The 27,569-nt window shown below is 36.8% G+C and overlaps 1 protein-coding gene across 1 annotated transcript; it reads right to left on the reverse strand.

Moving 5' to 3' along the window:
• Window positions 1-20,962: 20,962 nt before the first annotated feature.
• Window positions 20,963-23,214, reverse strand: LOC142608139 (CRIB domain-containing protein RIC4-like). Its single transcript, XM_075779848.1, has 3 exons — window positions 23,000-23,214; window positions 22,728-22,871; window positions 20,963-21,461 (listed from the first exon to the last, which is right to left on the reverse strand). The coding sequence occupies exons 1-3, from the start codon at window positions 23,124-23,126 to the stop codon at window positions 21,235-21,237; spliced, it is 498 nt and encodes a 165-aa protein (XP_075635963.1). The 5' UTR covers window positions 23,127-23,214; the 3' UTR covers window positions 20,963-21,234.
• Between the last annotated feature and the right edge of the window lie 4,355 nt (window positions 23,215-27,569).

Below are 27,569 nucleotides of genomic sequence, written 5' to 3' on the forward strand. Positions count from 1 at the left end.
ATATCTGGGAGTTCCAAAAGTTGAGGTTTTTTTAGGGATTATGGGAGCAAAGATGTGGATTATGAATGTAGAGGATGCTGATGATTATTTTTTTGACTGTTCATTTTTTTTTTCTTTCATTTTTTGAAATGAGAGGTTCGTTGATTTTGGCCTCTTTGATTTTAGCAGTAAATCAATTGGCCTCTCTCTCTCTCTCTCTCTCTCTCTCTCTCTCTCTTAGAGGCTAATTTAATTAAAATATAATCTAGATCTAATGCAACTTCACTCCAACATGGGTTATATTTTAATCATAAAAGAAAATAATCTTTCTGAACATAGATCTTTTCAACAATTTTTAAAAAAAATATAACCCATTAAAACAAAAATGTTCAAGGCTCTAACGAAAAGCATATTAACAGTAAGTCATATAATTTATCGGTAATTTTAACAACACTATCAGTAAAAAAGTAGCTAACCTTTTTCACGAGAATAAGCAATTATTTATGCATTATCAGGGTTAAATACTAACCATATTTTTTTGTAATCACAACATAAACAGGGGACAAAAATTGACCTTTGTTAACAAAATAAGCAGATACTATGGAACATAACAGCTAATTACTTTTCATATTTTTTAATGATTTGAGAATAGATTCAAGGGATAATAGCAAGTTTTGGTACAATTGTGACTACCGTTCAAATAAGAGCATCAAAAGCTTTAATTAATAGAATATCAACAGCCTATCAGATAATTCACCAATAATAATAACATAAACAATAAAAACAGAGCTGGCCTTTGGTAAGGAAATCAGTAGTTCTAAAGCCTCAGTTCGTTGGCAACAAAGTTTCCAATATTATGACAATCTCCTGTGGGGGAAAAAAGCACAGCAAATAAAGACATAAACTGTGAAAACATAAACAACCTTTATCAAGACAATAAGCTGTTTACAACATATACTATTACGCAATCAGGGGAAACCTGATTAACATAGGCAAACAAAAAAAAACTTTTATGAAACATGAAATAGGAAATAAACATGTAACATCAATCATAGGCAAACAAAAAAACTTTTATGAAACATGAAATAGGAAATAAACATGTAACATCAATCATAGGCAAACATAAAAACTTTTATAATTAAAGAATAAAAACTGTTCACAAAAAAGACAGAAACAACAGGCAGATGAAAGAAAAGAGTAATCAAACCTTAGGAATGGTTGTAATTCGTTTTGCAGACCATAAACTAGGACCATTAGAATTCTAAGTTTCCTTACAACTTGTTATGAAACAGAAAATAAACATGCAACATCAATGATAGGAAGACAAAAAAAAAAATTATAATTAAACAATAACAATTATTCACAAAAACGAACGAAAGTATAGGCAAATGAAAGAAAGAAGTAATCAAACCTTAGAAAGCATAAACCAAGATTATTAAAATTGTGAGTACAATCCGAATCTATGGAAAACCTCTTCTTATATAAGATACAGAAATACCCAAATACATGCATCATTGATAGGAGATGGAGGTTTTTACGTTTTAATTATTGGAGAAGGGGAGATGAACCTTGAAATACAAAGGTGTGGAAAAAAAAAAAAAAAAAAAAAAGAGCACACCGGAATTACAACTGATCCAATTAAATTTAGACAAATGGAACCACATGAATCTTAACACATGGCACAAAATTAGAATTCTAATTTCGAATTGTAATTGGAGTTTCTCTCTGCTTCACCTATAATATATATATATATAGATGAGTGAATAAGAATGACGGAGAATACCATAGACATTGCAAGAATTTCTTTTCAATTTTGTGTTAGCGTGTCATACAATGTAGATTAATAAATAATGTTCTATTGTAAATGGTGTACTAGACATGTAAATATGCAAACTTTTTATTTTGCAAGGGTTAGATTCTACTTTTGACCCATCATTGTTTGATAGGGGATAGAGCAAAACTCGACAAATTACCCTTGCACTCATGGGTTTTGGCAATCCCTAACTCCTGCCTTGGGGCTACTCTAGTCTAGGGACACTATTCTTTTGCAGAAATTGCATTGAGAGTGGGTCCGTTATTCTTCAAATGCTCTTTTAGAATATGAATTTGGAGCCAAGTTAATTGGATTATCTTCATCTATTTATATAATGTACTTTAAAAATTTGTTAAGGTCCTGTTAACGATTGTCTTAAGAAGACATGTTAAAGATTAATAAATGTTAATCATGAGTTGAAATGCACACTTTTCAAAAAAATAAAATACACATATCAATATATCATGGAAAATTTGCTGAACAACACCTTTTTTAAGAAAATAATAAGTGAATAGCATGCGGCAGAACTTATTTAGTTAGTTAGACTATTTTTGGAATTCCAGTTTAGCAAACTCGAGTTCCAACCCAAAATCGAGTTTAACAAACTCGAGTTTCTCTTGGTTTAGTCATCTAACATGGATTTTTTTTTTTTTTTTTAAACATGTGGAACTCGAGTTCCAGCTCAATAAAAATACCCACTTGTAACTTGAGTATAATAAACTCAAATTCCTGGTGAGTAAATTTTTTTTTACCCTCTTGGAACTAAGAGAGACGAGGAACTAAGAGAGACGAGGAACTAAGGAAGACGAGGGACTAAGGAAATTGAGGAAGACAAGGAACTGAGGAAGACGTTGTACTATGTGACTGAGAGAGATCGGAGAGAGAAAGAGAGTGAGGGTCGTTGTGACTTGGGAAAAATAAAAAAATCGCAAGATGTATATTGCCCTAGAACTCAAATTTACTAAATTCAGGTTCCATTTAAAAAATATATATTGGAACTCAAGTTTAGTGAATTCAAGTTCCATCTAGGTAAATGTTTTTTAACAGCATGGAACTCGAGTTTACTAAACTCAAGTTCCACATGTTTTTTTTTTTATTCCACGTCAGAGTTATACTAGTTGGACCTCAGTTTAGTAACGTCGGTTTTGGGTTCAAACTCAAGTTTACCAAACTTTAGTTCCAAAAAGAGTCTAACTAACTAAATAACTTCAAACACATTTTATTCACCAATTTTTTTTTTTTCTAAAAAGGTACTTGTAGGGGTATTGGGCCCAATAGTATATGAAGGACGGCCCAACGAAGTATTTTGGGCTGGAAACCCAAATCTGAAGACATCAGAATGATCGTGGACTATTTAAATATCCAAATACGTCCGAGGAGTAGATTTGTCCTCGGATTACTAGGCCGAGGACATAGGAAGAGAAGTTTAGTATCCCTGGGTTATATTATAAAGAGTCCTACAATTATGGGGATACATAGTATACGTGGAGGACGATAGAAAGAACGGTGGAATGTCTAAAAATAAAGCTGCTACCACCGCCCATACATTAAAAGCTCTGTAAATTGATACGCTGACTGTTTAGATGGAAGGATGGGACCTGAGCATAGAGCTTGGAACTTGGTCCCTAATCCCAGCGGGCTTTAAGGAAGAATGGATGGGACAAGTATCCGAAAATGAGGATTGCAACCAGAAAGTGGAAGGTGATGAAGGGAAAGAAAAGGATATAAATAGAAGGGAAGGCATACGAAGAAGAGCAGGACTTTTTGGAGGAGAAGAGATAGAGTCAATAGTAAATGATAATCAACACTTGTATCCAAACTTGAGAAATATTATAAACCACCCTCGGAAACAATTCGAGGACGATATCTCAGTCTTACTCTTTGCAAACGATTCTTTGTATTATTCCATTGGGCCCAAAGCCCGTTCTTTTTGTAATTGTCCAAACCATCCTTGAAATCTAAATTACAAACCCATCCTCTACAAATTCATTGTGAAGAAAGGCCTTTCAAGCCCATCTTTCTCCCAGTCGTGGTTTGGAAATTTGAATTGTGTCCTTACAATTGGCGCCGTCTGTGGGAATTTAGTCTTTAGGGAAGTTTAGGACATCATGGTAGGATCAGAACCACAACGCAGCGTGGAGTCCGTGGGCTCCCAGCGTGAAGATCACTCCTTGCATCCTGATCATGGAGAGAACCGAGAAGGAAGTATACATACTACACACACCATCAGAAGTGCAAGTCATTCGCAAGGAGGAAGCAGAGTTCCTTACGAAAGAAATGCCAGGGCCATGCAGAAGGAGATTGACGGCCTAAGGAGGAGATTGCGTCACGAGAGGAGAAGGAGAACTCCTCCGGTCTCTGACCCCTCTTCGGAGGGATCCGAGGATGACAATTACGGGCGGAGATCCAGAACTCCCCCAGGTGAATATGTCTCTTCCGAGGAAGACAATCTGCATGGAAGGCGTGGCAGAGACTACCCCCCTAGGGGCTTAGGAAATGACGCAATGGGAATGGCGTTACACCAAATCTCCAGGTCACCCTTCGCGCGCAGATTGGAAGAAGGGAGGTTACCTCGGCGCTTCACACAACCGGCCTTCACTCTTTACAATGGTCGGACGGATCCTGTGGAGCACGTAAGCCATTTCAGCCAGAGAATGGCAGTGCATTCCAGGAACGAAACTTTGTTATGCAAGATTTTTCCTTCTAGCCTAGGGCCCGTAGCAATGAGATGGTTTGTCAGCTTAAGGGCAGGCTCCATTGATTCTTTCAAAGAGCTTACTAGGGCATTTGGTTCTCGCTTCATCACGTGCAGTAGAGTTCCTCGTCCATTGGATTCTTTATTATCCATGGCCATGAGGGAAGGGGAAACCCTGAAAACATATTCGGACCGGTATTGGGAAATGTTCAACGAAATTGACGGAGACTTTGACGATGTTGCAATAAGGACCTTCAAGGTCGGCCTACCAACGGAGCATGACTTGAGGAAATCCTTAACGAAGAAACCTGTCAGAAGCGTACGTCGACTGATGGATCGCATCGACGAGTATAAAAGGGTTGAGGAAGATCAGCAGCAGGGAAAGGGCAAGGCGAAGGTTATCCCACAAGAAAGGAGGGATTTCAGGTCGGACCGATACAACAACAATAGGCCTGCGCGGGATTTTTCCAGGCAGGCTGGTCACATACCCCCACAAGTGGTCAACACCGTCTTCAGGGAGCCGGTGCAGCAGCTGTTGGAGAAAATAAGGCATGAGCCTTTTTTTGGCCAAATAAGATGGCAGGGGACCCTTTGAGACGCAACCAAAATCTCCACTGCCATTATCACCAGGAGAGAGGTCATACCACCGAGGACTGTCGCACTTTGTAGAATCATCTGGAACAACTGGTTAAAGAGGGAAAGCTGAAGCAGTTTCTGTACCAACCCAACGGGCGGGGAAACCAATCAGGAGTGGCAAACCACGACGGTCCTTCATCCAGACCACCTCTAGGTACTATCAATGTCATTTTTGCAGCCACTGGGCTAGGCTCGGCTCCTTCAGGGTAATGTCAGTTGCTCGAACATTTGCCGAGGAGTCACGGGGTAGAGCCAAAGAGGATTAAGGCAAGTGTCCTGCCAGCCCTAAGTTTCTCTGAAGAGGACAAGATGGGGACCATCCAGCCTCATGATGATGCCTTAGTGGTAACCCTCAGGATAGGGAACTATGATGTAAAAAGGGTAATGGTTGATCAAGGTAGTGGTGCGGATATCATGTACCCTGACCTATTTAGAGGCTTGAAGTTAAAAATTGAAGATCTTATGCCATATGACTCACCCTTGATAAGCTTCGAAGGGGAAGTGTCGTTCCAAAGGGACAGATTCCGCTGCTGTGCAACGAGTTAGGTGGTAGACGTAGATTTCATCGTGGTCGATGCTTATTCTCCCTATACGGCTATTATGGCGAGACCTTGGCTGCATGCGTTAGGGGCTGTTTCCTCAACCTTGCATGTCAAAATCAAGTTTCATTCGGAGACAGGGTGGTGGAGTTACTTGGGAGTCCGTGGCTCGACAGTGTGTCACGCTGCAATTTCGTCGACCGAGGAACTTCCCTGGCCTCGGCTTAACGGTGAAGCATAGCAATCAAAGTCTCTTCCCATAGCACGAGGTAGATGAAAGCAGGATGTGAAGAATTGGAGAAAATTATCATAGACAATGATCCTGAAAAGTTCTTCCAGGTTGGAGTTCAATTGCCGAGGAAGAAGGGCAGAGACTGATTTATTTTTAAAGAAAAATATGGATGTATTTGCTTGGAACGCGTATGAGGCCCCTGGGGTTGATTCGAACTTCATATGTCATCATTTAAGGGTCAATCCAACTGCATTGCCGAGGAGGCAACCACCTCGGAGGTCCTCAAAAGAACATTCTAAAGCCGTAAAAGAGGAAGTGCTCAAACTCAAAGAGGCAGGGGCTATCAAAGAAGTGTTTTATCCTGAATGGTTAGCCCATACGGTGGTGGTGAAAAAGAAGAATGGGAAGTGGAGAGTTTGTGTAGACTTCACAGATTTAAACAAAGCTTGCCCAAAGGACTCATTCCCGATGCCTGGATTGATCAGGATTGGTTGACGCTACTGTTGGACATCCTCGGATGAGTTTCTTGATGCATTCCAAGGTTATCACCAGGATACCTTTAGCCGTCGAGGACCAGGAGAAGATTTGCATTCACTCCTACGGGAAATTATCATTATAAGGTAATGCCTTTTGGTTTGAAAAACGCAGGGGCTACCTACCAAAGGATGATGACGAGGATGTTTGAGGCACAGCTAGGAAAAACTATTGAGGTATACGTGGACGACATGGTGGTAAAGAGTAAAGAAGTTTCTGCACATCTGGAAGATCTGAGCAACACTTTTCAGAAGCTAAGAGAGTATAAATTGCGGCTCAATGCCTCTAAATGCTCTTTCGGTGTGGGATCGGGCAAGTTTCTAGGATATATGGTGACTCACCGGGGAATTGAAGTGAATCCTGCTCAGGTAAAGGCAATAAACAGCTTACACCCACCTCGGAATCCTAAAGAAGTGCAAAGGCTGGCAGGTACCGGCTGCCTCAACCGATTTATATCTCGGTCCGGCGAGGAGATGATGGCCTTTCTTTCAATTATTAAATAAATGGAAGGGTTTTGAATGGACCGAGGAGTGTAGGAGCTTTCCAACAGCTAAAAGAATATCTCTCGCGACCACCAGTTATGTCTCGACCAGAGGTTGATGAGATTCTGTTTGCATATATTGCGGTGGCTAACCATGCTGTTAGTTTGGTTCTTATCCGAGATGACAATAACATCCGAGGCGGTTTATTATGTAAGCAAATCTCTGCATGAGGCCGAGCTGAGTTATTTGCCACTAGAAAAAGCTATCTTGGCAGTAGTACATGCTACACGAAGATTTCCCCATTACTTCCAGTCTCATACGGTTGTTGTTCTTACACAACTCCCTCTTAAATCAATTCTGCGAAGTGCAGATTATATGGGAAGAATTGTCAAATGGGGAACTGTCCTAGGAGCTTTCGATATTAAGTATATGCCTCGCACCTCTATAAAGGGACAGGTCATCGCGGACCTTGTGGCGGAATTTGTGAGCCTTCGTTAGAAGACTATCAAGAAGGCATGGGTAAAAATCGGTAGGCATGATTTCGTGTGAAGGGCCTCCATTATGGAAAGTCCATGTTGATGGAGCAGCAAATCGGAGAGGGATCGGGTATCGGACTAGTTTTAATATCCCAAGAGGGAATTACTTTTGAAAAATCTTTGAGATTGGGATTCTCGGCCACCAACAACGAAGACGAGTATGAAGCCGTCCTCAGGATGAACATGGTTCATAAAATGGGAGGAAAGATCTGAGTGTTCTCGGATTCACTATTGGTGGTAGGCCAAGTAGAAGGGAAGCTAGAAGCAAGGGATTCCAGAATGCGAGAATACCTAACCCAGGTCAGGTATATGCAATCTAAATTTGAGTCTTTTCTACTATTGCATGTATCCAGATGTGGCAATACCCATGCCGACTCATTAGCCACGCTCGCGACGTCCTCGGCACAAAGTCTACCACGAGTTTTCCTCGTTGAAGATATGTTGAAACCCACTGGGACGGATGGTAACTCCACTCAAATTCTTCAAATTAGGACAGGACCTAGTTGGATGGATCACATAGTAACATTTCTCATAAATGACATCCTACCTGGAGAAAAAGCTGAAGCAGATAAGGTTCGCAGAAAAGCCACTCGTTTCTGGTTATCCGAGGACCAAAAATTGTACAAACGTTCCTTTTCGGGACCATATTTGCTATGCATCCACCCCGAGGCAACGGAGCTACTTTTGGAAGAGTTACACGAAGGGATTTGCGGAAGTCACACAGGAGGAAGGTCTTTAGCTCACAGGGCCCTTACTCAGGGCTATTGGTGGCCAAATATGCAGAGAGAAGCGCAAGATTATGCAAAGAAATGTGACCAATGTCAAAGGTTCGCTCCAAATATACATCAACCAGGTGGAGTCCTGAATCCTCTATCTAGCCCATGGCCTTTTGCCCAATGGGGCTTGGACATTGTTGGACCCTTCCCCAAAGCAACGGGAAACAGACGGTGGCTTCTCGTGGGAACAGATTACTTCACCAAATGGGTTGAAGCTGAGCCATTATCAAACATCGAGACAAGGAATCAAAAAAGTTTGTATGTAAGAATATCTTTACCATGTTCGGCATCCCTCATACTCTCATTTCAGATAACAGTTTACAATTTGATATCAAGGCCTTTCTAAAATACTTCTTTGATATGGGCATTACTAATAGATATTCCACTGGGCTTATCCCCAAGGAAATGGGCAAGCCGAGGCCGTCAACAAAGTAATAGTGAGTGGACTCAAAAAGAGGTTGGGTGACGCCAAGGGGAGGTGGGTGGAAGAACTGCACATGTCTTGTGGACATATAGAACTACACCACGAAGATCCACGGGTGAAACACCCTTCGCCATGACTTATGGAGCCGAGGCAAAATCCCCTTAGAACTGGGTTCCCAACCCGAAGAAAAGCTCCTTTATTTCGAGATAGCAATGATGATCTATTAATGAGAAACTTAGACTTAGTTGAGGAACGGCGAGAAAGCGCCATGGTTCAACTAGCTTATTATCAACATAAGCTAAAGAGGGATATGATTCTCATGTGAAACTTCGACCTCTTGAACAAGTGACTTAGTATTAAGGAAAGTTTTGGGCACGATGAAGAATCCTGCGTGGGGAAAATTGGGGCCCAACTGGGAAGGACCTTACCGTATTACTTCGGTCGCAGGAATAGGGGCCTACAATCTGGAAGATTTGGACGAAAATGTTGTACAACGTCCCTGGAATGTAAATAATCTACGCAGGTACTATTACTAAATAAAAGGCACTTCGGCCGTTCTTTGTTGTAAACTACATTATATTCGTTATCTTTATTCGTCTAAGTATCAAGCTGAAACTTGGTATGCCTGGATCCTCGGACCACATACCTCGTCTAAATTGATACTCTTTACTAAGTGTTAAACAGAACCTAAGTTACGTCTGGTCCTCGGATCATCTACTTTGGGAAAATTAACATTTTAAATTTATTCGTCTAAGTATCAAGCTGAAACTTGGTATGCCTGGATCCTCGGACCATATACCTCGTCTAAATTGATACTCTTTACTAAGTGTTAAACAGAACCTAAGTTACGTCTGGTCCTCGGATCATCTACTTTGGGAAAATTAACATTTTAAATTTATTCGTCTAAGTATCAAGCTGAAACTTGGTATGCCTGGATCCTCGGACCATATACCTCGTCTAAATTGATACTCTTTACTAAGTGTTAAACAGAACCTAAGTTACGTCTGGTCCTCGGATCATTTACTTTGGGAAAATTAACATTTTAAATTTATTCGTCTAAGTATCAAGTTGAAACTTGGTATGCCTGGATCCTCGGACCACATACCTCGTCTAAATTGATACTCTTTACTAAGTGTTAAACAGAACCTAAGTTACGTCTGGTCCTCGGATCATCTACTTTGGAAAAATTAACATTTTAAATTTATTCGTCTAAGTATCAAGCTGAAACTTGGTATGCCTGGATCCTCGGACCACATACCTCGTCTAAATTGATACTCTTTACTAAGTGTTAAACAGAACCTAAGTTACGTCTGGTCCTCGGATCATTTACTTTGGGAAAATTAACATTTTAAATTTATTTATCTAAGTACCAAGCTGAAGCTTGGTATGCCTGGATCCTCGGATCATTCACTTGGGAAAAATTAATACTTCTTTTCTTTTTTGTCAAAAACATCAGATATTTGCATAAACCATATGCCTTATCTTTACATAGTTCAAACTAGAGATCCAAAATGAAGAATCAAATACTCAAAATGCATCACTTAATGCAGTTCCCGGCATAATTAAGCCTTCCTGGAGTATCAATTTCAATTCAAGTTGTTGCTAATAACTTTGGTAAAAGACAAAAAGATGATATTTATGGAATGATATGATCAACATAAAACAAAAAAAAAAAAAAATATATATATATATATATATATATATATATATATAAAGACAACATTCATTCTTATATTAATTCCAAAATAGTACTTTTACACCTATACTTAGGTATTACACTTAAAGACAAAATAAATTAAAAATAAAGAAAGGAAAGACAACAAGCAAGTCACTGTTTCAGCTTAATCTTCAGAGGGCCTTTGGGGTCTTGAGGAGATGGAAGCTGAGCCAAGGACTCAACGGCAATTCCTTTGCCTTTTGGATCATCTATCAAGGTTATTGGGTTAGCTTGATCACCCAACTCATCCTTTGAAGATTCCCGAAGATCACTTGAAGGCTGTACGTCTTCAAGTGCCTTTTCTTGTGCAGGGTCAAGTTGTTCGAGGGCACCTTTCAGGAAGAGTTGAGTCTTGTTAAATCACCCCCCTTATCCTCGGATGATCCTGGGCGAGCTTCTTGTGCAGCGTAAGAATGGAAGAAGCGCGAATTGCAGGAGGATAGTAGACATCTGCTACTTCAAAGAGTGGAAGAGGCATCAACCCCAAACTTGGGAAAGTGCCTCGTCCACACTTGGAGGCAGGAGGTGCCTTCACATACCTCGGGAATCTTAGCCTTGAAGGTTTCAGTGACCTCCTTCACGCCTATATCATAACCGTCTTGTTCGGCTTGTCCCTCGAGTTCTCGGCCTCTTCTTTTGCTTTCTCACCTTTTTCTTCTCCTCAATGGCTTCTTCTTTTGCCCTTGATGGCTTCCTCTTTGGCCTTCTCGACTCGTTAGATCTTTCTTCAAGATCCTCTACGAGCCTTCGTGCTGCTAAGAGGTTATCCCTCAGTTGGGCGAAGCATTAGGCACGATCCTCGGCATGTTTAGTCGTCGTTCCATCAGCCTCTAAACCCGCCTTAGCACTCTCAGCCTTAGCCAATTTTGCTGTGACCTCCTGCAGTTTCTTCTTATGAAGGTCCGAGATCTTTTGAGCAGTTTCACGCCTGGACTCCTCGGCCCTCAAAGACTTGTAGGAATTGATGGCAATCTCTTCTGCCCTGTGGGCAGATTGAACGGCCTACGAACAAAACATATAAAACTTAGACATATAGATATATATAGGAAATAAAAATAAAAGTCAAGGTTTTAGAGAAAACTCACCATTGCAAGCTCCTTCTTCAAACTCATGAAGACGGTGTGGTCCCTTTTCTTTCTCAGCTCAATCATATCCTCGGGGAGTAACAGTGCCTGCTCCAAAGCATCTGCGACGCATGCCGTTGTCCCTTCATCAGAATTTCTAATGGACGCATCCACGGTAATGACCTCGTCGTCCATAGAAAGGTCAGGAAGCCATACAGGGGCGCGTACGGCCGCCTGTTGGTCGGTTCTTCTTTCCGACCTAGTCTGTATGGTGCGGGCCTGCTTTGCACCCTTTTCCACCTCGGGCTCCTTGGAAACAGAACCCTTTCCGACCTCCACAACTTCCTTCCCTTTCGGCTGATCCCTTTTTCTTTTGAGATCAGCTATGTTGGTGCGTTGAGTTTGGGAGGATGGAGGAGGAGGAGGAAGCCTAGCTTCAGGGCGTTTGTCAGCACCCTTTTCTTGAGTCCGAGGGCGCACCTCTTTTGGAGGTTCTTGGACTCTAGGGTCCTTGTCAGCGCCCTCAAGGACATCTTTCAGGCTGGGCTTAATCTTTCGTTGAATGCCCATAACGTCAAGTTCTTCAGTAATAACCTTTGAGATTTGGGTAGAAGTGCCGAGGATGGAAGTTGAATCTTCAGGAGAGTAGAGTTGATTAAAAACCTCAAACTCGTCCTCGGAATCTGGTACCTCAACTTCTTCTTCTTCTTCTTCCTTTACAGTAAGGTAGGAAGATGCAGCTTCACCAGAGGTTAAATTTGTGGAGAGAGGAACTGTGGGAATCCCAACTGGAACGAATGGTGGCGGTTGGATTGGTTGGGTGACCAAAGTACCTTGAGGAATGGTAGTCCCCCCCGGTAGCAAAAAACCCTCCACGGCAACGCTAATCCGAGGAAGACGAGGATCGTGGGCTTTAATCACGCACTTCGGCGCCTGAAAGGCTTTAGATATTGGAGTGTAGCCGAGGATCAGATGAGCCGCACGCGTTGGCCGTCGGTGTGCACGAAGATCTCGGCTTGTAGGATCCTATCCAACCGCCCGAAATCCACAAGGTTAGGATGACGATCCGCTGCGTGTGGATCTGCAGAGTTATCCAAGTAAAAATGGGTAAGAGTAAGTAAAAAGACGAAAGATAATAGTATGTAAAAGAAACTTCACCTGGAGTCCCTTCCCTTGTCGGACAGGGGAGGCCGTCGTGCCAATTTCCTGATATGATCAGGAAGTCATTTTTTAGACCCTTATTTGATTCAGGCAGACATTGAATTAGCCTGACTTCTGGGTGTCTAGACTTTAGGTAATATTCATCTTTTTTGCTTAGGTGATGGAGGTTATAAACCCAGTTCACGTCGTGGTGAGTGAGCCCTAAGTTCATCTTCTCATTTAAAGCATCTATGGAACCTAGGATCCTAAAGACATTTGGGGCACACTGGGTGGGAGCCAATCTAAAAGCCCTAAAATAATCCCTAGTCAGGTTCCATGGGGATTTTCATTCCCACTTAGATGAACGCAATCATCTGGATTACAACTTCAACCGTTTTTCTATTTGTATAATACTCTTCCTCGTTAGGTACCTAATGGATACATCCAGAGGGAATTTTGTACTTTACCTTTAACTGCTCTATTTTTTCGTTTGAATCCACCAGGGACGCAAATCTACCCATTCTTTTTGAAAAAATGGGGTGTGGAGAAGACTAACTATGCCGAGGATGAAAGACACAGTGAAAAAGAGAAGATGGGAAAGAAAAGAAACAAAAGAAACAAAAAGCTGATAAGGAGGGGAAGAGTATTGAAGAACTTACTTTTAAAAAAGAAGAAAGCACGGTCACCTCGGACAGGGTACTTGATAGACAGAGAGAGAGTACGAGGAGATGAAAAGTGTGGCAGGTACGTTATGAGGTTTCTGTAGTGTGAAGAATTTTGAAGAAAATTAGTATTTATATGTCAGAAGGTGTTTTCAAGCGGCGAATTCCCGCCTCAACCCAGGAATCGCTCTCGACCGTTGGATATGTGTCATATTAATAAAACGTGGGGGACATAGAAGCGCCAATAATTAATTCGGGGGCGTTTCGCATACCGAAGCATCGGGAACACGCGATGGGTGATTCAGAAGTTATTTCTATCAACAATATTGCCAAGATTCTGCAGGGTAAAAGGGTCTTTTTAAGTCGAGATTCTATTTTTCTCCCGAGGTGAAAAAATAAAGAAACTCGAGGGGCTATTGTAGGGGTATTGGGCCCAATAGTATATGAAGGACGGCCCAACGAAGTATTTTGGGCTGGAAACCCAAATCCGAAGACATCAGAATGATCGTGGACTATTTAAATATCCAAATACGTCCGAGGAGTAGATTTGTCCTCGGATTACTAGGCCGAGGACATAAGAAGAGAAGTTTAGTATCCCTGGGTTATATTATAAAGAGTCCTACAATTATGGGGATACATAGTATACGTGGAGGACGATAGAAAGAACGGTGGAATGTCTAAAAATAAAGCTGCTACCACCGCCCATACATTAAAAGCTCTGTAAATTGATACGCTGACTGTTTAGATGGAAGGATGGGACCTGAGCATAGAGCTTGGAACTTGGTCCCTAATCCCAGCGGGCTTTAAGGAAGAATGGATGGGACAAGTATCCGAAAATGAGGATTGCAACCAGAAAGTGGAAGGTGATGAAGGGAAAGAAAAGGATATAAATAGAAGGGAAGGCATACGAAGAAGAGCAGGACTTTTTGGAGGAGAAGAGATAGAGTCAATAGTAAATGATAATCAACACTTGTATCCAAACTTGAGAAATATTATAAACCATCCTCGGAAACAATCCGAGGACGATATCTCAGTCTTACTCTTTGCAAACGATTCTTTGTATTATTCCATTGGGCCCAAAGCCCGTTCTTTTTGTAATTGTTCAAACCATCCTTGAAATCTAAATTACAAACCCATCCTCTACAAATTCATTGTGAAGAAAGGCCTTTCAAGCCCATCTTTCTCCCAGTCGTGGTTTGAGAATTTGAATTGTGTCCTTACAGTACTACTTAGAAAATCTTGCCCAATATATCATTATTAATGATTCATTGGCTTACACTCATAAATTCTAAAAATATATACACATCTGTTTGATATGTGTATAGTTTACCAAATAATATTTTTCTATATATGTGTATAGTTTGACTTTATTTTTTAAAATGTATAAAAATATTATTTGGTAAAGTATTGAATTTTAATCACTGCCTTTAGGGCAATTGCTAATAGAATTCGATTTAAAAATTGTTAATAGAATTGACTTTTCAATTCTAGAAATAAATCTAAACAATCAATTCGATAATAAATATCATGTTTAACAGTTTATGATGGTTACAGTCCCTCTTGGCAATATTGAACTTCAAGTATTGAATAATGACTATCGCGCACCCTTGATGTGATGGTCACTCTACAAGTATAAGTGCTTGATGGGTGTAGGGGGCAAGGGTCAGGGTTTAAGTCTCTAGGAAGGAGCTTCACACATATATATACTTAAATTAGATTAGAGTAGAAATTCTATTTTATATCAAATAATAATAATAATAATAATGAAAATTCAATAATGAATTTGTCGGGAAAACTATTAATGATAATTTTAATTTTGATAGAGAGAGAGGAATAATAAATTTTTTGGAAAAATGAAAAATTTTAAACTCCTAGACTACCGTAAACATATTAAAACTTATTAAACATTTTAATAAAATGCATAACATTCAAAAAGAATATAATGCTTTTAAAAATAACTTTTATACATTAAATTTTGGACCTTAATTGAAGTTTTTACATTATAAGATAAACAGCCATGCCATTTTATTGGCCAATAGTAGAGGGCTTTTTTTTGGCTGGGTGAGAGGCCTTACTTTTTTTTCTTTTTCTTTTTTTCGCAATACTATAAGACATATATAATATATTTTATTTTAGAGGAGCCTTTTTAGATTTGAGGGACTTAGGTCATTACTTAAATGGCAAGGGCGGTTTGATGCATTTGGGGGGCTATAAGACGAAAATTGATTATTTTGTTTTAGATGTAAAATTACTACTAATTAACATGAACTATGTAGAATTTTTTCTTTTATTAGAAATTTTATAGAAAAAAAAAATTTGACAAAATTTTTCATACTTGTTGATGTGGTAGATTGATAGTGGTAAGTAAAAGAATAATGTTAGTAGTATACTTAGATAAGAACTAGTAAAAGTTTGCTAACTAAACTCTTATTATTATTATTATTTATTTTTTAGAAGTGCAACATTCACAATAGTTTTTACAACAAATCCTAGGTTTTAAGTTGTTTTTTACTTTCTATTTGAAAATATTACCATAATTATTTTTTTGTCATCAATAACAAGCTGTAACAACTTACTACTTAGCATTAGTTGTAAAAGTGTTGTGAAAAATATTGTGAACGTTGCATTTTTATCTATTTTTTATTTGTTTTTGATCTGATAAAAAAATATAATTTTATTTATTGATTATAAATAACCCTATTGGTTAAAATTTGAGGGCATTTTTTTACCTGGAGCCTTAAGTGACCACATCTCTTGTGGGCCCGGTAATAAATGGCCTAATGGTTAAGCCACCCCTGATAACAGGGATGCAGTCATTCAATGGGTTACTGCAAACCTATAGGGAAGAAATTTCAAAGATGTATTATGCAAGATGGTAGTGGCATAGGGGGCATTAGTCTGCCATATCTGGATGCCAAAGACTACATGATGGTGAAGTCATCACAGATGAACTTCTTGTCAAAAGGATTAAATGGGATATCCAAGCACGGTTGGAAGGCAGTAGTAAAATAGGGACTTCTGTCATGCACAGGATCCTTTGCAACAATGGGGTCTTTCCTTCGTTTCGACACAAAAGGAGAACTTTCTTCTCAGCCTTCCAAACTTATGATATACTGCTGTGTGTAATGGTAATTTGGCTGTATGCATAGCTGTTTTTGTTTTTTGTAACAGAATGTGTTGATACCTAGCGGTGGTTGACCACCCTGAAACAGCGACGCACGTGCCCCTCCTCGGAGGTCCCTATATTCAAAGAATGGAAGAAGCTATTGTTAGCACACAGAGCTGAGACCGGTCTTACACTAATGGGGCTGAGCTGTTGAGGAGAATGTAGATGGACTTCTTGTGACCGGGTCAAGTATCTCGACTGAACTGGGAAACTGACACTCTTCAAAATTGGTGGCCACTTGCACAATCTTAATCTGATATCTGGTCTCTTTTTTCAATTTCAGGTCCTCTTTTTTTGATTTCGGGTCTTCCTCCCAAACTAGTGTTCTTGGCATTGAATGAACCTCCCTGGTCTTTCGTTATTTTTTTGGGCGGTCAATGCTGATCAACTGACTGAGTGAACTGGTTGTGCGTGCAACGTTGTTAGTATGCCTGCTATATTTGTTTGATAAAAAAGTGTTGCATCTCATACAAAAAAAGCAGTGAAAGTAACACTAGGATCTACTTTAGTTATGAGACATAACATACAACTTTGAATTCTAATACAAAGAATAGAAGAGGAAAATAGGCTTTTGCTCTTATTTTTTAAAATATCTAGCGCAATGCCCCTGTTTTGAAACTATTTAGCTAAATACCCTTACTTTTTAAACTCAATTTTAACAAAATCAAGTTCTATATAAAACTCGATATCCTCAAAATCAAGTTATATGTATATTTTTAAGTGAAACTTGACATTAGCAATGTCAATTTTCACTTAAATTTTTTTAAAAAAAAGAGAAGTAGCAAAATATGCATAAAACTCGACATTGCTAATGTCGAATGCCATCAATTATAGACACTGTATTTTGTACCCCTTACGACTCGGGCCCCCGTTCCCCAATGATGCTCAAACTCTAAAGCTCAAGGCCAATTTAGAGCCTAATCAGATATCAAATTGACTTAAAAAGTGTTAAAATAAAAAAATATAACATTTTAAATGAGCAAAAATCTATTCTTGGAAATAAAATAACCAAAGTAGCCTTCAGCTCACGTACATGGGCAGTGGCCTGCGTACATGGGCCAAAGCATGTGTATGCAAGCATTCTCCTTTATACACGGCCAGGGTTTCAAAAACATTAAAAAAATGCAAGTTTTTTGCAATAATGGCCGAGGTTTAGAATGAATCCCACATCATTTGGGAACCATTCCAAACTCCATTTTTTCCACTATATAAAACCTTACATGGTTCATTTTCAAAACACACAAAAATCCCATGGGAAAAACCTAAAATTCACAAGAAAATGGTGAATCAAAAGGGTGTTTTTCACAAAACACCTTTAAGTCAATTTTATTTGATTAAGACCTCTTCTGGCCCCAATCCTTTGAGTTTAAGATTACTAATCGCTTGTCTAATAACTTGTGATAGATTTGGCTAAAAAGAACAGTCAAAATCAAGCTTGTAAAGCTTCTCATTTGAGATATTCAGTCTAACCCTTTCTTTTTATTTCTTTCTCTTTTTTGCTTTTCTTTCTACGTTTTAGTCTTGTTCTTTGCATTGCTTATGTTTATGTATGTTTGTTTAGGTTAGTTTTATAGTTCTCTTCATGTTTTATGCATGTAGGTTGTTAGAATTTTCGTTTTGAAGTTCTACTCTGTTTTTGTGTTGTCAGGTTTTCTGGGCAAGAAGCTGCATGCAGGCTTGATTATGCGCACGCAAGCTTGTTCTTTCATGCACAAGCCGCAGCCCAAAAACCCTAATTTCGTTTGTTTATTGTTTTCACTTTCACATGTTTGTTCTATTTAGTTTCTTTTCATATGTTTCATGCTCCATAAGATTTTGTTTGCTTTGTTCACGTGCTTGTTTGTCTTTAACATGCCTAGATTAGGGTTTTATGCTTGTTTCTTGCTTTGATGCCATGAACATGCATTCATGACATTCATGATGCCACAAGTGCTAAGGTGCTGCAAGGTAAGTAAAGTAAGTCATGCATTCATATGAACATGCATTTGGTTGATTTAATCTTTTCTTGATGAATATACAAAATAGATACCATGCTCTTAATTAATAATGTGATGTTACTTGCTGCCATGATTGGTTGCTGCTTTGCTTGATATGTATGATAGGGTTTCACATGTTATTATTTGAATATGGGTTTGGCTCTTTATTACTTTATGGATAGATATGATATGTTGTTTTGGGACAAATGATGCCATGATTGTATTTTTAGATGCATGCTAGTGTGTGTGAGAGTTTAACATACAAGTATTGAAAATGTTTTTAATAAGGTTAAGACGTAAGACACAATGATGAGAGGCCAACCTTAAGGTTGGGTGATTTTGGGTGCCTAACACATTCCCAAGAGCATATCTAAACTTTGAACCCACATCTCTGGTAGTAAGATCAATGGTCCTTCCTCAAGGGGATGCTATATATATGGCTCCTAGACCCTTAGGAACATCCAAAGACCTTTAAAAGCTTCAAAACCCTAATTTTAACGTATAAATACTCACCTTCTCTCTCCAATCAAAACTCTAGGTAGAGAGAATTTATGTTTTGGCCTCCATCTTCTCTAAAACCCTAGTTCATCTTCTTCTAAACACACCACACAAATTTGCAGGATTTTCTAAGTATTTAAAACCTCTTTCTAGTAGTTTTCTAGGGCAAAAACTAGTTTTCTAAATTGTTTTCAAAACCTTTTTCAATTAAAGCTTGTTCTTGAGTTGTTCTCCCAATCTAATCTTTGTGTTGTAGGCATTGTGGGGTTAGTTAAATAAACTTAAATTTGTGATCCTAAGCAAGGTGAGTGTTCTATCAATAATTTCTTCACTTAGTTGAAAGGATTCGTATGACTTTCTTAATATAGTTTGTTTAATTCTCATATATTTTTTATTTGTTTATTTTAATTCTTTTGATATGTGTTAATCTAATTTTAGGTTATTTATAATCTGTTCCTAGTGCTTTTGTTGCTTTATTCAATTTTCATGTTAAATTAACATGTTCTTTGTTTTTATGTTAGATTGATTATTCACGTGTTTCATTTGATTGTTGTTATATTTATTTGATGCATGTTAATCTAACCATGATGTATGTCTCCTATATGTGTGTGTGTGTGTGTGTTTCTCAACAAAAAAAAAACCATGATGTAATTATTTATTTATTCTAATGTTTATCTTGTTAATTTCTTTGATTTAAACTCAAGCATATATTTAATACATAAAAATGTGATTTTTACTGTTTATGTGATGAGGATGTGTACACATACTCAAGTATGCATGTGCATGTTTTTAAACATGTGTACACATGTTTAAGTATGTATACACATCCCGAACCCAGGTTAGGAAAAATTCTTGTTTTTATTTAATTAATTGATTTCCATATGTTCTTTGATACTGTTTGACTATATTTTAGGTTGATTAATTGTGTTTAATTTTTTTTCCATGTTTATTTTAGTATTTTTGCCATTTTTGGTTTATTTGATTTTTTTTCCTTGTGTGTTTTATTTAATTTTCAACTTTCCATGTTTAATATATTCTATTTGATTTGTTTAATTTGTTTCCTTATATGTTTTGTGTGATCTTTAACATGTTGATTGTGTTCTTTACTTAAGTGTGTGATGTATGTTTAGGTTAAATATTAAGGTTCTCTTAATAAACTCTTTAATTAAATATGGCCTAACAACACATAATGGAGGCCAGTCCACAAGCCGAGCGGTTTTGGGTGACTAACACTTTCCCAAGCCGTAAGTGGGCCAAAAGGCTCAATTTAGTTTCTAGACTTAAACCAAGAGGTGACTCCATTTTCCCTCCACCCAGTCCACTCCAGGCCAAGTCGTACTTCTCACGAGAAAATCTCTCATCGTAGGCATAAATCCTAATAGAATTGTACTTCAGTCATGATTTTAGTTACTTTTTAGAATGTGTAAAACTGTAAAATAACAAGTGTGTAATAAACCATTGTTTTAATAATTGGGCTGGACCAGTTGGCTCAACCAAAAACCGGACATCAATCTAATCCGATAAAAACCAATAAAAAATCAGAAATTAGAACCAAACTGCTTCTTTGACCGTACCGATTTTTAAAATCATGTAACAAACAATGCTATAAAATGATAAGCTAGCTGCAAAGAACTAGCTCTCTACCCCCACCTTTATATATACATATATATATATATGGAGGGGATAAGTAAGACCTAGCTTTAGATAGTGATATCTTCCCATTTCGAATTCAAATTACTTAACATCTCATTAATGACCAATCGTCTTTCCACTCAATATTCAATTAAATTCATAAAAATATGGGATACATTTCAATATCATATAGAGATATGGGATTTGGGGAACCTCTACCTTAATGGGACCAGACTCCGTAATCAATTTTCCACCCTGAAAAGTGTAAATTTTTTACTCTTCAAAACATATACCAAATATTAAAGAAAGCTTGCATCAACATATATATTAAAGAAAGCTATCATTTTCATGATGGAAAAAATAAAAGTAACAATATTACAGCAAAGGCAGATCACCAACAAATTGGATCCAATTTACAATACTTAATAATTGCCAAATGCCAAATATTTATATCTGAGATGCCACATAATTACAGAAACTGTCATTACAACAGTATAGGTTTTTTTTTTTTTTTGATGGGATATAACAGTATAGTTTCATACAATCACCAAGGAGAATTTAATAGTACATGACAAAAGGAGGGAAGAATATTCAAATTGTTAAAAAAAAAAAAAATTGGGGTAGGTAACATGTAAAGTCTAGACATTTAAATACATACCTATAATTTCTATCAACATTAATATCACTTAATATATAGTACCGTTACATCATAACCACATCAACTAATTTATGTTCAACCATTAATAAGAGGTGCATCAGCTTGTCTGGCCCTGGAAAGCTCAAATTGCTCCAAAGAAACAGAAGGGAGAGACATCAAATCAGGAGAAATGAGATTATCCCATCCCATTATGGGGTTGGGAGTCGCAGCACCATCCCATCCTATGTGTGTCACATGCTTCACATCTGTTGGACACCCTATTTCCATGTCCATCTCCATTTCATCTAAGTCTTCCTTGTAGACTAAACACAAATCAATGGAATGAATGAGTGAGTGAGAAAAGGGGAAAAAGAAAGAACTATCACATAAATCCATGACCAACAATAACATCATAGTCACAAGAGGCATCAAAGATACTTAAAAAAAAAATAAATAAATAAATAAATAATAAAAGCGGAAAAGTAACATAGTACCATCAGATTCATAGGGATTAAATTAAAAGATATATATTCATACACTTTTTAAAAGTCCCTTTACCATTCATGTCTTTAGTTTCCTAATACCTAGGCAGCATGAATACTTTATCTATAGCATGCTTGAAAATGATAAAGATAATATCAATCTTATTATATGACTTTTTACAAATTGATATGGTAATTATTAATCGGTGACACATTAATTTATAAATATTATATAATAGAATTTCTAGTAATGAATACGATTATGGACAATCCACATATTTAAGAGACTAATGGTCCACCAATTTGGATGTTAGTGGTTAGTAAGTTAGTTTGAGGTTCATAATAAATTATGGCGGATTTCGTACTGCTTTTGTTATCATATCAAGCAATACTTCAATATTTACTATTTTCTAACTATTTAGATCGAACTAACCTGTGTGCGCATGTTATACTTTTTCTTTTCTTTTCTTTTCTTTTTTTTTTTCTTTTTTTGCTAATCCATGTTATACATTGTGGAACTTTGGTTAACAAATTCTCATTGAATTATATTTTATCTTAATTTACACCCTTTATCCTAGTAAAATATCAAAATAATTAGAATTCAAAACTATTTCGTCAATAAAATTTTTGAAATTGACGTTTTTTATATTTTAATTTTTAATAAAAAATAATTTATGAATTAGATAATAAAAAATACTAGATTTATATGAAATTTAATGTGCATGTGAAAACCAAAAGAAGATATGATCTAAATTATATATGGTGTAGCTCTTGTTAACTTGAATTATATCAAATTAAGTAGTGTTCAAAACTATTCCGTTGATAAGTTTTTTAAATATTAACTTCTTTGTATTTTAAAAGTATACACAAAAAATAACTTTTGGTCAATAATTAGGTAGTAAATTATATTTTATTAACATAAAATTTGAGGTACATGTTAAAAACATAAAGAAAGTATAATCTAATAAAAGTTTAATATTGAGGAGTAAAACATTAAGAAAGAATTACATAACTGAACCTAATTCTATATGCATGAGGGTAGATCAACAATAAAAAAAAATCTCAACCTAAAGGAAAATGGTGACATCTAATTCAGCCATGACATACCAAATAATTGAGAGAAGTTCTTGAAACCCTTGAACAGTTTGTGAAACCCAGTTGTTATATTAGGCTTTGGACTAACCAGGAACCTGAATGAGCTCTTCATGCTATCACCTGACAAGCTTTCTAAATCATCTTCTTCTTTACTTCCTTCAAAAAAATAAACACAAATCAGATAAGCCGTTGGAATAAGAAAAGAGTAACTGTGTTTGTATCTATATGTGTGGATGTGTGTGTGTGTGTGTGTGAGAGAGAGAGAGAGAGAGAGAGAGAGATACTTATTGCTGATGGGGTTGCGTCTGATTTCGATCTTCTAGGCCGCTGAACAGCTACAGCAACACTAGATTCAGAAATGCAACCAACAGAAAAAGGAAGAACAACAAGCCTTTCCATTCTATCTCTCATTTCTTCATCAACAACCAGGGAGGAATTATAAGAAGAAATAAAATATTGGTGGCTGAGGAAATGCAAAAGTTGGAAGGACACTAGGTTTGTTATAGTGGTAGCTAGGCATTGGCTTTGCTATCAAGGTACAATAATTTTACGTATGAAAAAGCCAAGCTACATGTTAACCTGTTTGGTAGAGAGAGATAGAAAGATCTAAATATGTTTCCAAATTGAAATCTCTCTTTGATGGGTATGTTTGGACGTGTAGTAAATTAATATTAGTCTCAATTGTGAAGTCTAACCTATAACAATTCCAACCCACGTACATATATATTTGGAGGTACAATCACCAAAAGTTAGTTAATTTACATAGATTAACCTACTCTCTCTCTCTCTCTCATTCTCTCGTGGGAACTTTTTTTGTTCAAGTTTCTATTGTGGGCTCCTTTCACTTACCACTCTTGAAGAATAAAAGTCTTCGAAGTAGCTTTCCTGTTCAAGTCTCAATAGTGGGCTTTGCTCCTTCACTTACCTCTCTTATAAAATAAGCCACAATATTTTTTTTCCCTTTCTTTCTTTCTCTTTATTTGGATGGATGAATTAATAAGTCATTGTTTTCACATTTGTATATGTCTAATATATGTATTCTTTCGTTTTGAATTTCTCTATATTTTTTGCTTGCTTAATTTGTACTCTAACTAGTAGTACATCCCAAGTAATCGTTGGTGCCTCTTGGCGATGGAGACCAAATGGGGATATTTCTTGAAACTAAAGGAGGGCATGATTGATTCAAAGAATAGAAAAATAGATTTGTTGAGGGAAGAGTGAGTTTACCTGCCTGAGGGAACTAACAACTAGGATCAGCCCTAGCTAGAATTTGACTATTTGAGGGTAACTACCTTATGTACCTGGGTTGTTAGATTAACCAGCTCACTTTTTGGATTTCATTGAATGAAATACAAGCCAAATTAAAACTTATTTGTATCTTGTTAATTATATTTATGGTGCAAGTTTGAGTAGAACACCAGCTAGTCCTTATTTAGATTCACTTACTATTGTAGTTAAGCTCTTATGGGCTCATATACTTTTTGTTAAAGAAACATCTCAATGGTATGAGCCTAGGAATTGTCTTGATGATGATTACAGGTAAATCTCAACTCAGTTGTGATGTAAATAGGCTTTAATTCCATCAGAATTTGAAGTTCATTCATTTCTATAAGCCAAATTTGAGCAGCCAACCATTTGACTTAACTTGATTATTATTCGTGTGGATAAAGAATCATTCATTTGTTTATGGAGAAATTTAAAGAGAATGATTTGGATTTCATATTTTAGGTCAAATGACTTATATTAAGTATGAAATAGCAATTTTTGTTTCTATTGATGAAATTTATCAACTTATTTGAGCTTTATTAACATGTGGATTTAAAATAATTAACTGTAATAAGTCATTTCAAATCCATAATATATTTTTATTTGAGTAAAATCTCCTAAACTCAAATCATCATATGTTACTAAAATCAAATCAAACAATTTTTACTAGTATTAGTTAAAATACTGTACGTACAAACCCGTTTACAAAACTGAACTAGTTACCAAACCTACCAATGGGCCATGGAATTGAAACCTGATATGACTGATAGTATTTATCTTTGTTAAATATTAGCATTGATACACCATGTTGAATATGCTAGTATGGATGCGGAAGCAAAATCATAAAGTATAGAACACAATAACACACGAGGGTTACGTGGTTCAGCCTAACGGCCTACATCCACGGAGGAAACCCTAAAGGGCTACATCAATAATATATTAGAGTGTAGTACAAATCCTGTATTATAATGAACCATAACATGTGTATATATAGTAGACTAAACCCTAAACTAATAGACTTCTAGTACAAGTAGGAAACTTGGTTTGCACACAAAGTAGAATTAGGCTTGGGCTTATGCTAATGGGCTAATATATCTCTAACACCCCCTCTCAAATTCAAGGTGGAAGCTCGATGAAACCTTGAGATTTGATAAGGTTGAGAAGATCCCTTGAATGAAGTTTGGCTCTGTGACGGTGGTTTGAGGAAGGCAATGGTCTTGCAGTGTTGATGCGACTTCTAACGGTGACATGACTATACCGAAGAATTTTGACGGCAGTAGTGGAAAACCAAAGAAAATGAACGCAGCGAAAAAACACCGAGGAAGACAAAGATTGCTCTTAATACACCATAAGGACAGAAAACCATGGCCATAGGAAGGTGGCTCTGATACCATGTTAAATATTAGCATTGATACACCATGTTGAATATGCTAGTATGGATGCGGAAGCAAAAGCATAAAGTATAGAACACAATAACACACGAGGGTTACGTGGTTCAGCCTAATGGCCTACATCCACGGAGGAAACCCTAAAAGGCTACATCAATAATATATTAGAGTGTAGTACAAATCCTGTATTATAATGAACCATAACATGTGTATATATAGTAGACTAAACCCTAAACTAATAGACTTCTAGTACAAGTAGGAAACTTGGCTTGCACACAAAGTAGAATTAGGTTTGGGCTTATGCTAATGGGCTAATATATCTCTAACAATCTTCATTGCAAAGGAGGTCTCCATTTCTATGTTGGGGCCGGGAGAGCTATGCCAATTTTGTTTCTAATCATATTAGAACAGGTTTTATATGTAACTTTGTACTTGTGTTAAATAAGAGGATATTTATTATTTAAACTGTTGATGGTAACAAAGAAGATGAATTTAAATTTAAAGATTGGTAATTAAAAGCAGCAAATTTAGGAAGATTGAGGGAAAAGATTCTTAAAAAGCCTTCTCGCCAATGTGATATCTTTAAGAAACACTACAAAAGCAACTACTATTGGGACCTTATTAGAATGAAAATAATTTTTCAGTAATTTCTTATGAAGCAAACAAGACCATGCTTTCACAGGGGGTGAAAAAATACACAACCAACCACCACCCAATAAATAAATTTTGAAAAAAAATGAAAAAGGAAATTCATGATTCATCTGCTCTTTAATAAATATTTATGTAATCTGATTTAAATTTTGTACGTGGCCTTATTGTAAATAATAGTGTGAATTTTAGAAAAATACCAATCAAGAATTTTAACCCAAAAGAAAGGGTGATTTATTATTATTTTCTAGACAACTTTTGAACTGAAAAATCTTCCCACTAAACTCTAAATTTTTATGTCAATACTGATACTTGGTAACCGACATCATTATATTTATGGGGGCCATATTAATTCATAATATTAATAGAAATCTAGCAATATACAAATTGTATCAAAATAAGGAGTAGAAACAAACGGAAAAACACTATTGATGTAGAAAGACAGAGAGTTCATTGACAAGACTACTCCAACAGCTTCCACCAACACTACATATACAAAAAGAATTCCATTTCAACTGCCGGATACTTTTCAGAACTTCTTTTAATTTTTCTAATCTGTTTTGGACAAACGAAACAACATCATATGTCATTCTCTTCTCAGAATGACATATCACAACCTATAAGCTATAAAAGAGCGTTTTTTTGTAGTGGCTCCAACATAAACTTTTTTTAAAAAATGAATTTTTAATGTTATAGCAGGTAATAAACTTTACAGAAACCAAACACGAATTTGTTAAGTCATGCTAAAGTAGCTGGAAGAAATGAAAGAGACCTTTTTTTTTTTTTCTTTTTTTCTTAAAGTTTCAACAGCATACAAATTTAATAGAGACGAAACAAAAACTTATCATGTAAAAAATGCTGGCAAACTAGAGAAGCGCGCAAGAACAAAAAGCAATAAACCTTCTTCTTTTAGGAGTCTTAAGTTACACCTGATGCAATATTTAGGTAATGTTTCACTGCTTATTATATTTTTATATTTTTCTAATGGATCAACGTGTTCTTCTCATGCTTATCACATATATTGGATTCCACGTTAATTGAACATCATTTAGCATCCAATTTTTAAACTCAAGATTTAAGTTTATTTTAGAAAATAACACAACTAAAGTGTTGAACATTTTTATTAAAAGTCCAATTTTTTCTAGCATTTGAAAAACCTGACAGGCATGAGGAGAATACATGATTTAACAGTGGATTCGGTAACACATCTCATCTCTAGTAGTTAGCTCTAACAAAATGCAAGACTCAAAACAGAGATGTAGAGAAGAATAGAAACTGTCTAATTTTGCGTCATACAGGTTAATACTTCTCACTGGATCAAAAATGGGGATCCTGTCTTCCCAACAAAGGTACCTCAACCTCAAGGCAGTGACACTAAATCTGCAGTTCTAAACCATTCACGTTACAAGACTATAACCTTTTACGTTTTACTTACTCACCTCATATAGTATTTTGATACTCACAATCACAGTAAATCCAGAGCACGAGAGATATCAAGCAGGCTGATTCCTCAATCGTTTTTTTTTTGGTCGCTCTTCTTCTTCCTCTTCAA

The sequence above is a fragment of the Castanea sativa genome, chromosome 8, assembly GCF_040712315.1.
Source record: "Castanea sativa cultivar Marrone di Chiusa Pesio chromosome 8, ASM4071231v1".
In the NCBI taxonomy this organism is placed as follows: Eukaryota; Viridiplantae; Streptophyta; class Magnoliopsida; order Fagales; family Fagaceae; genus Castanea; species Castanea sativa.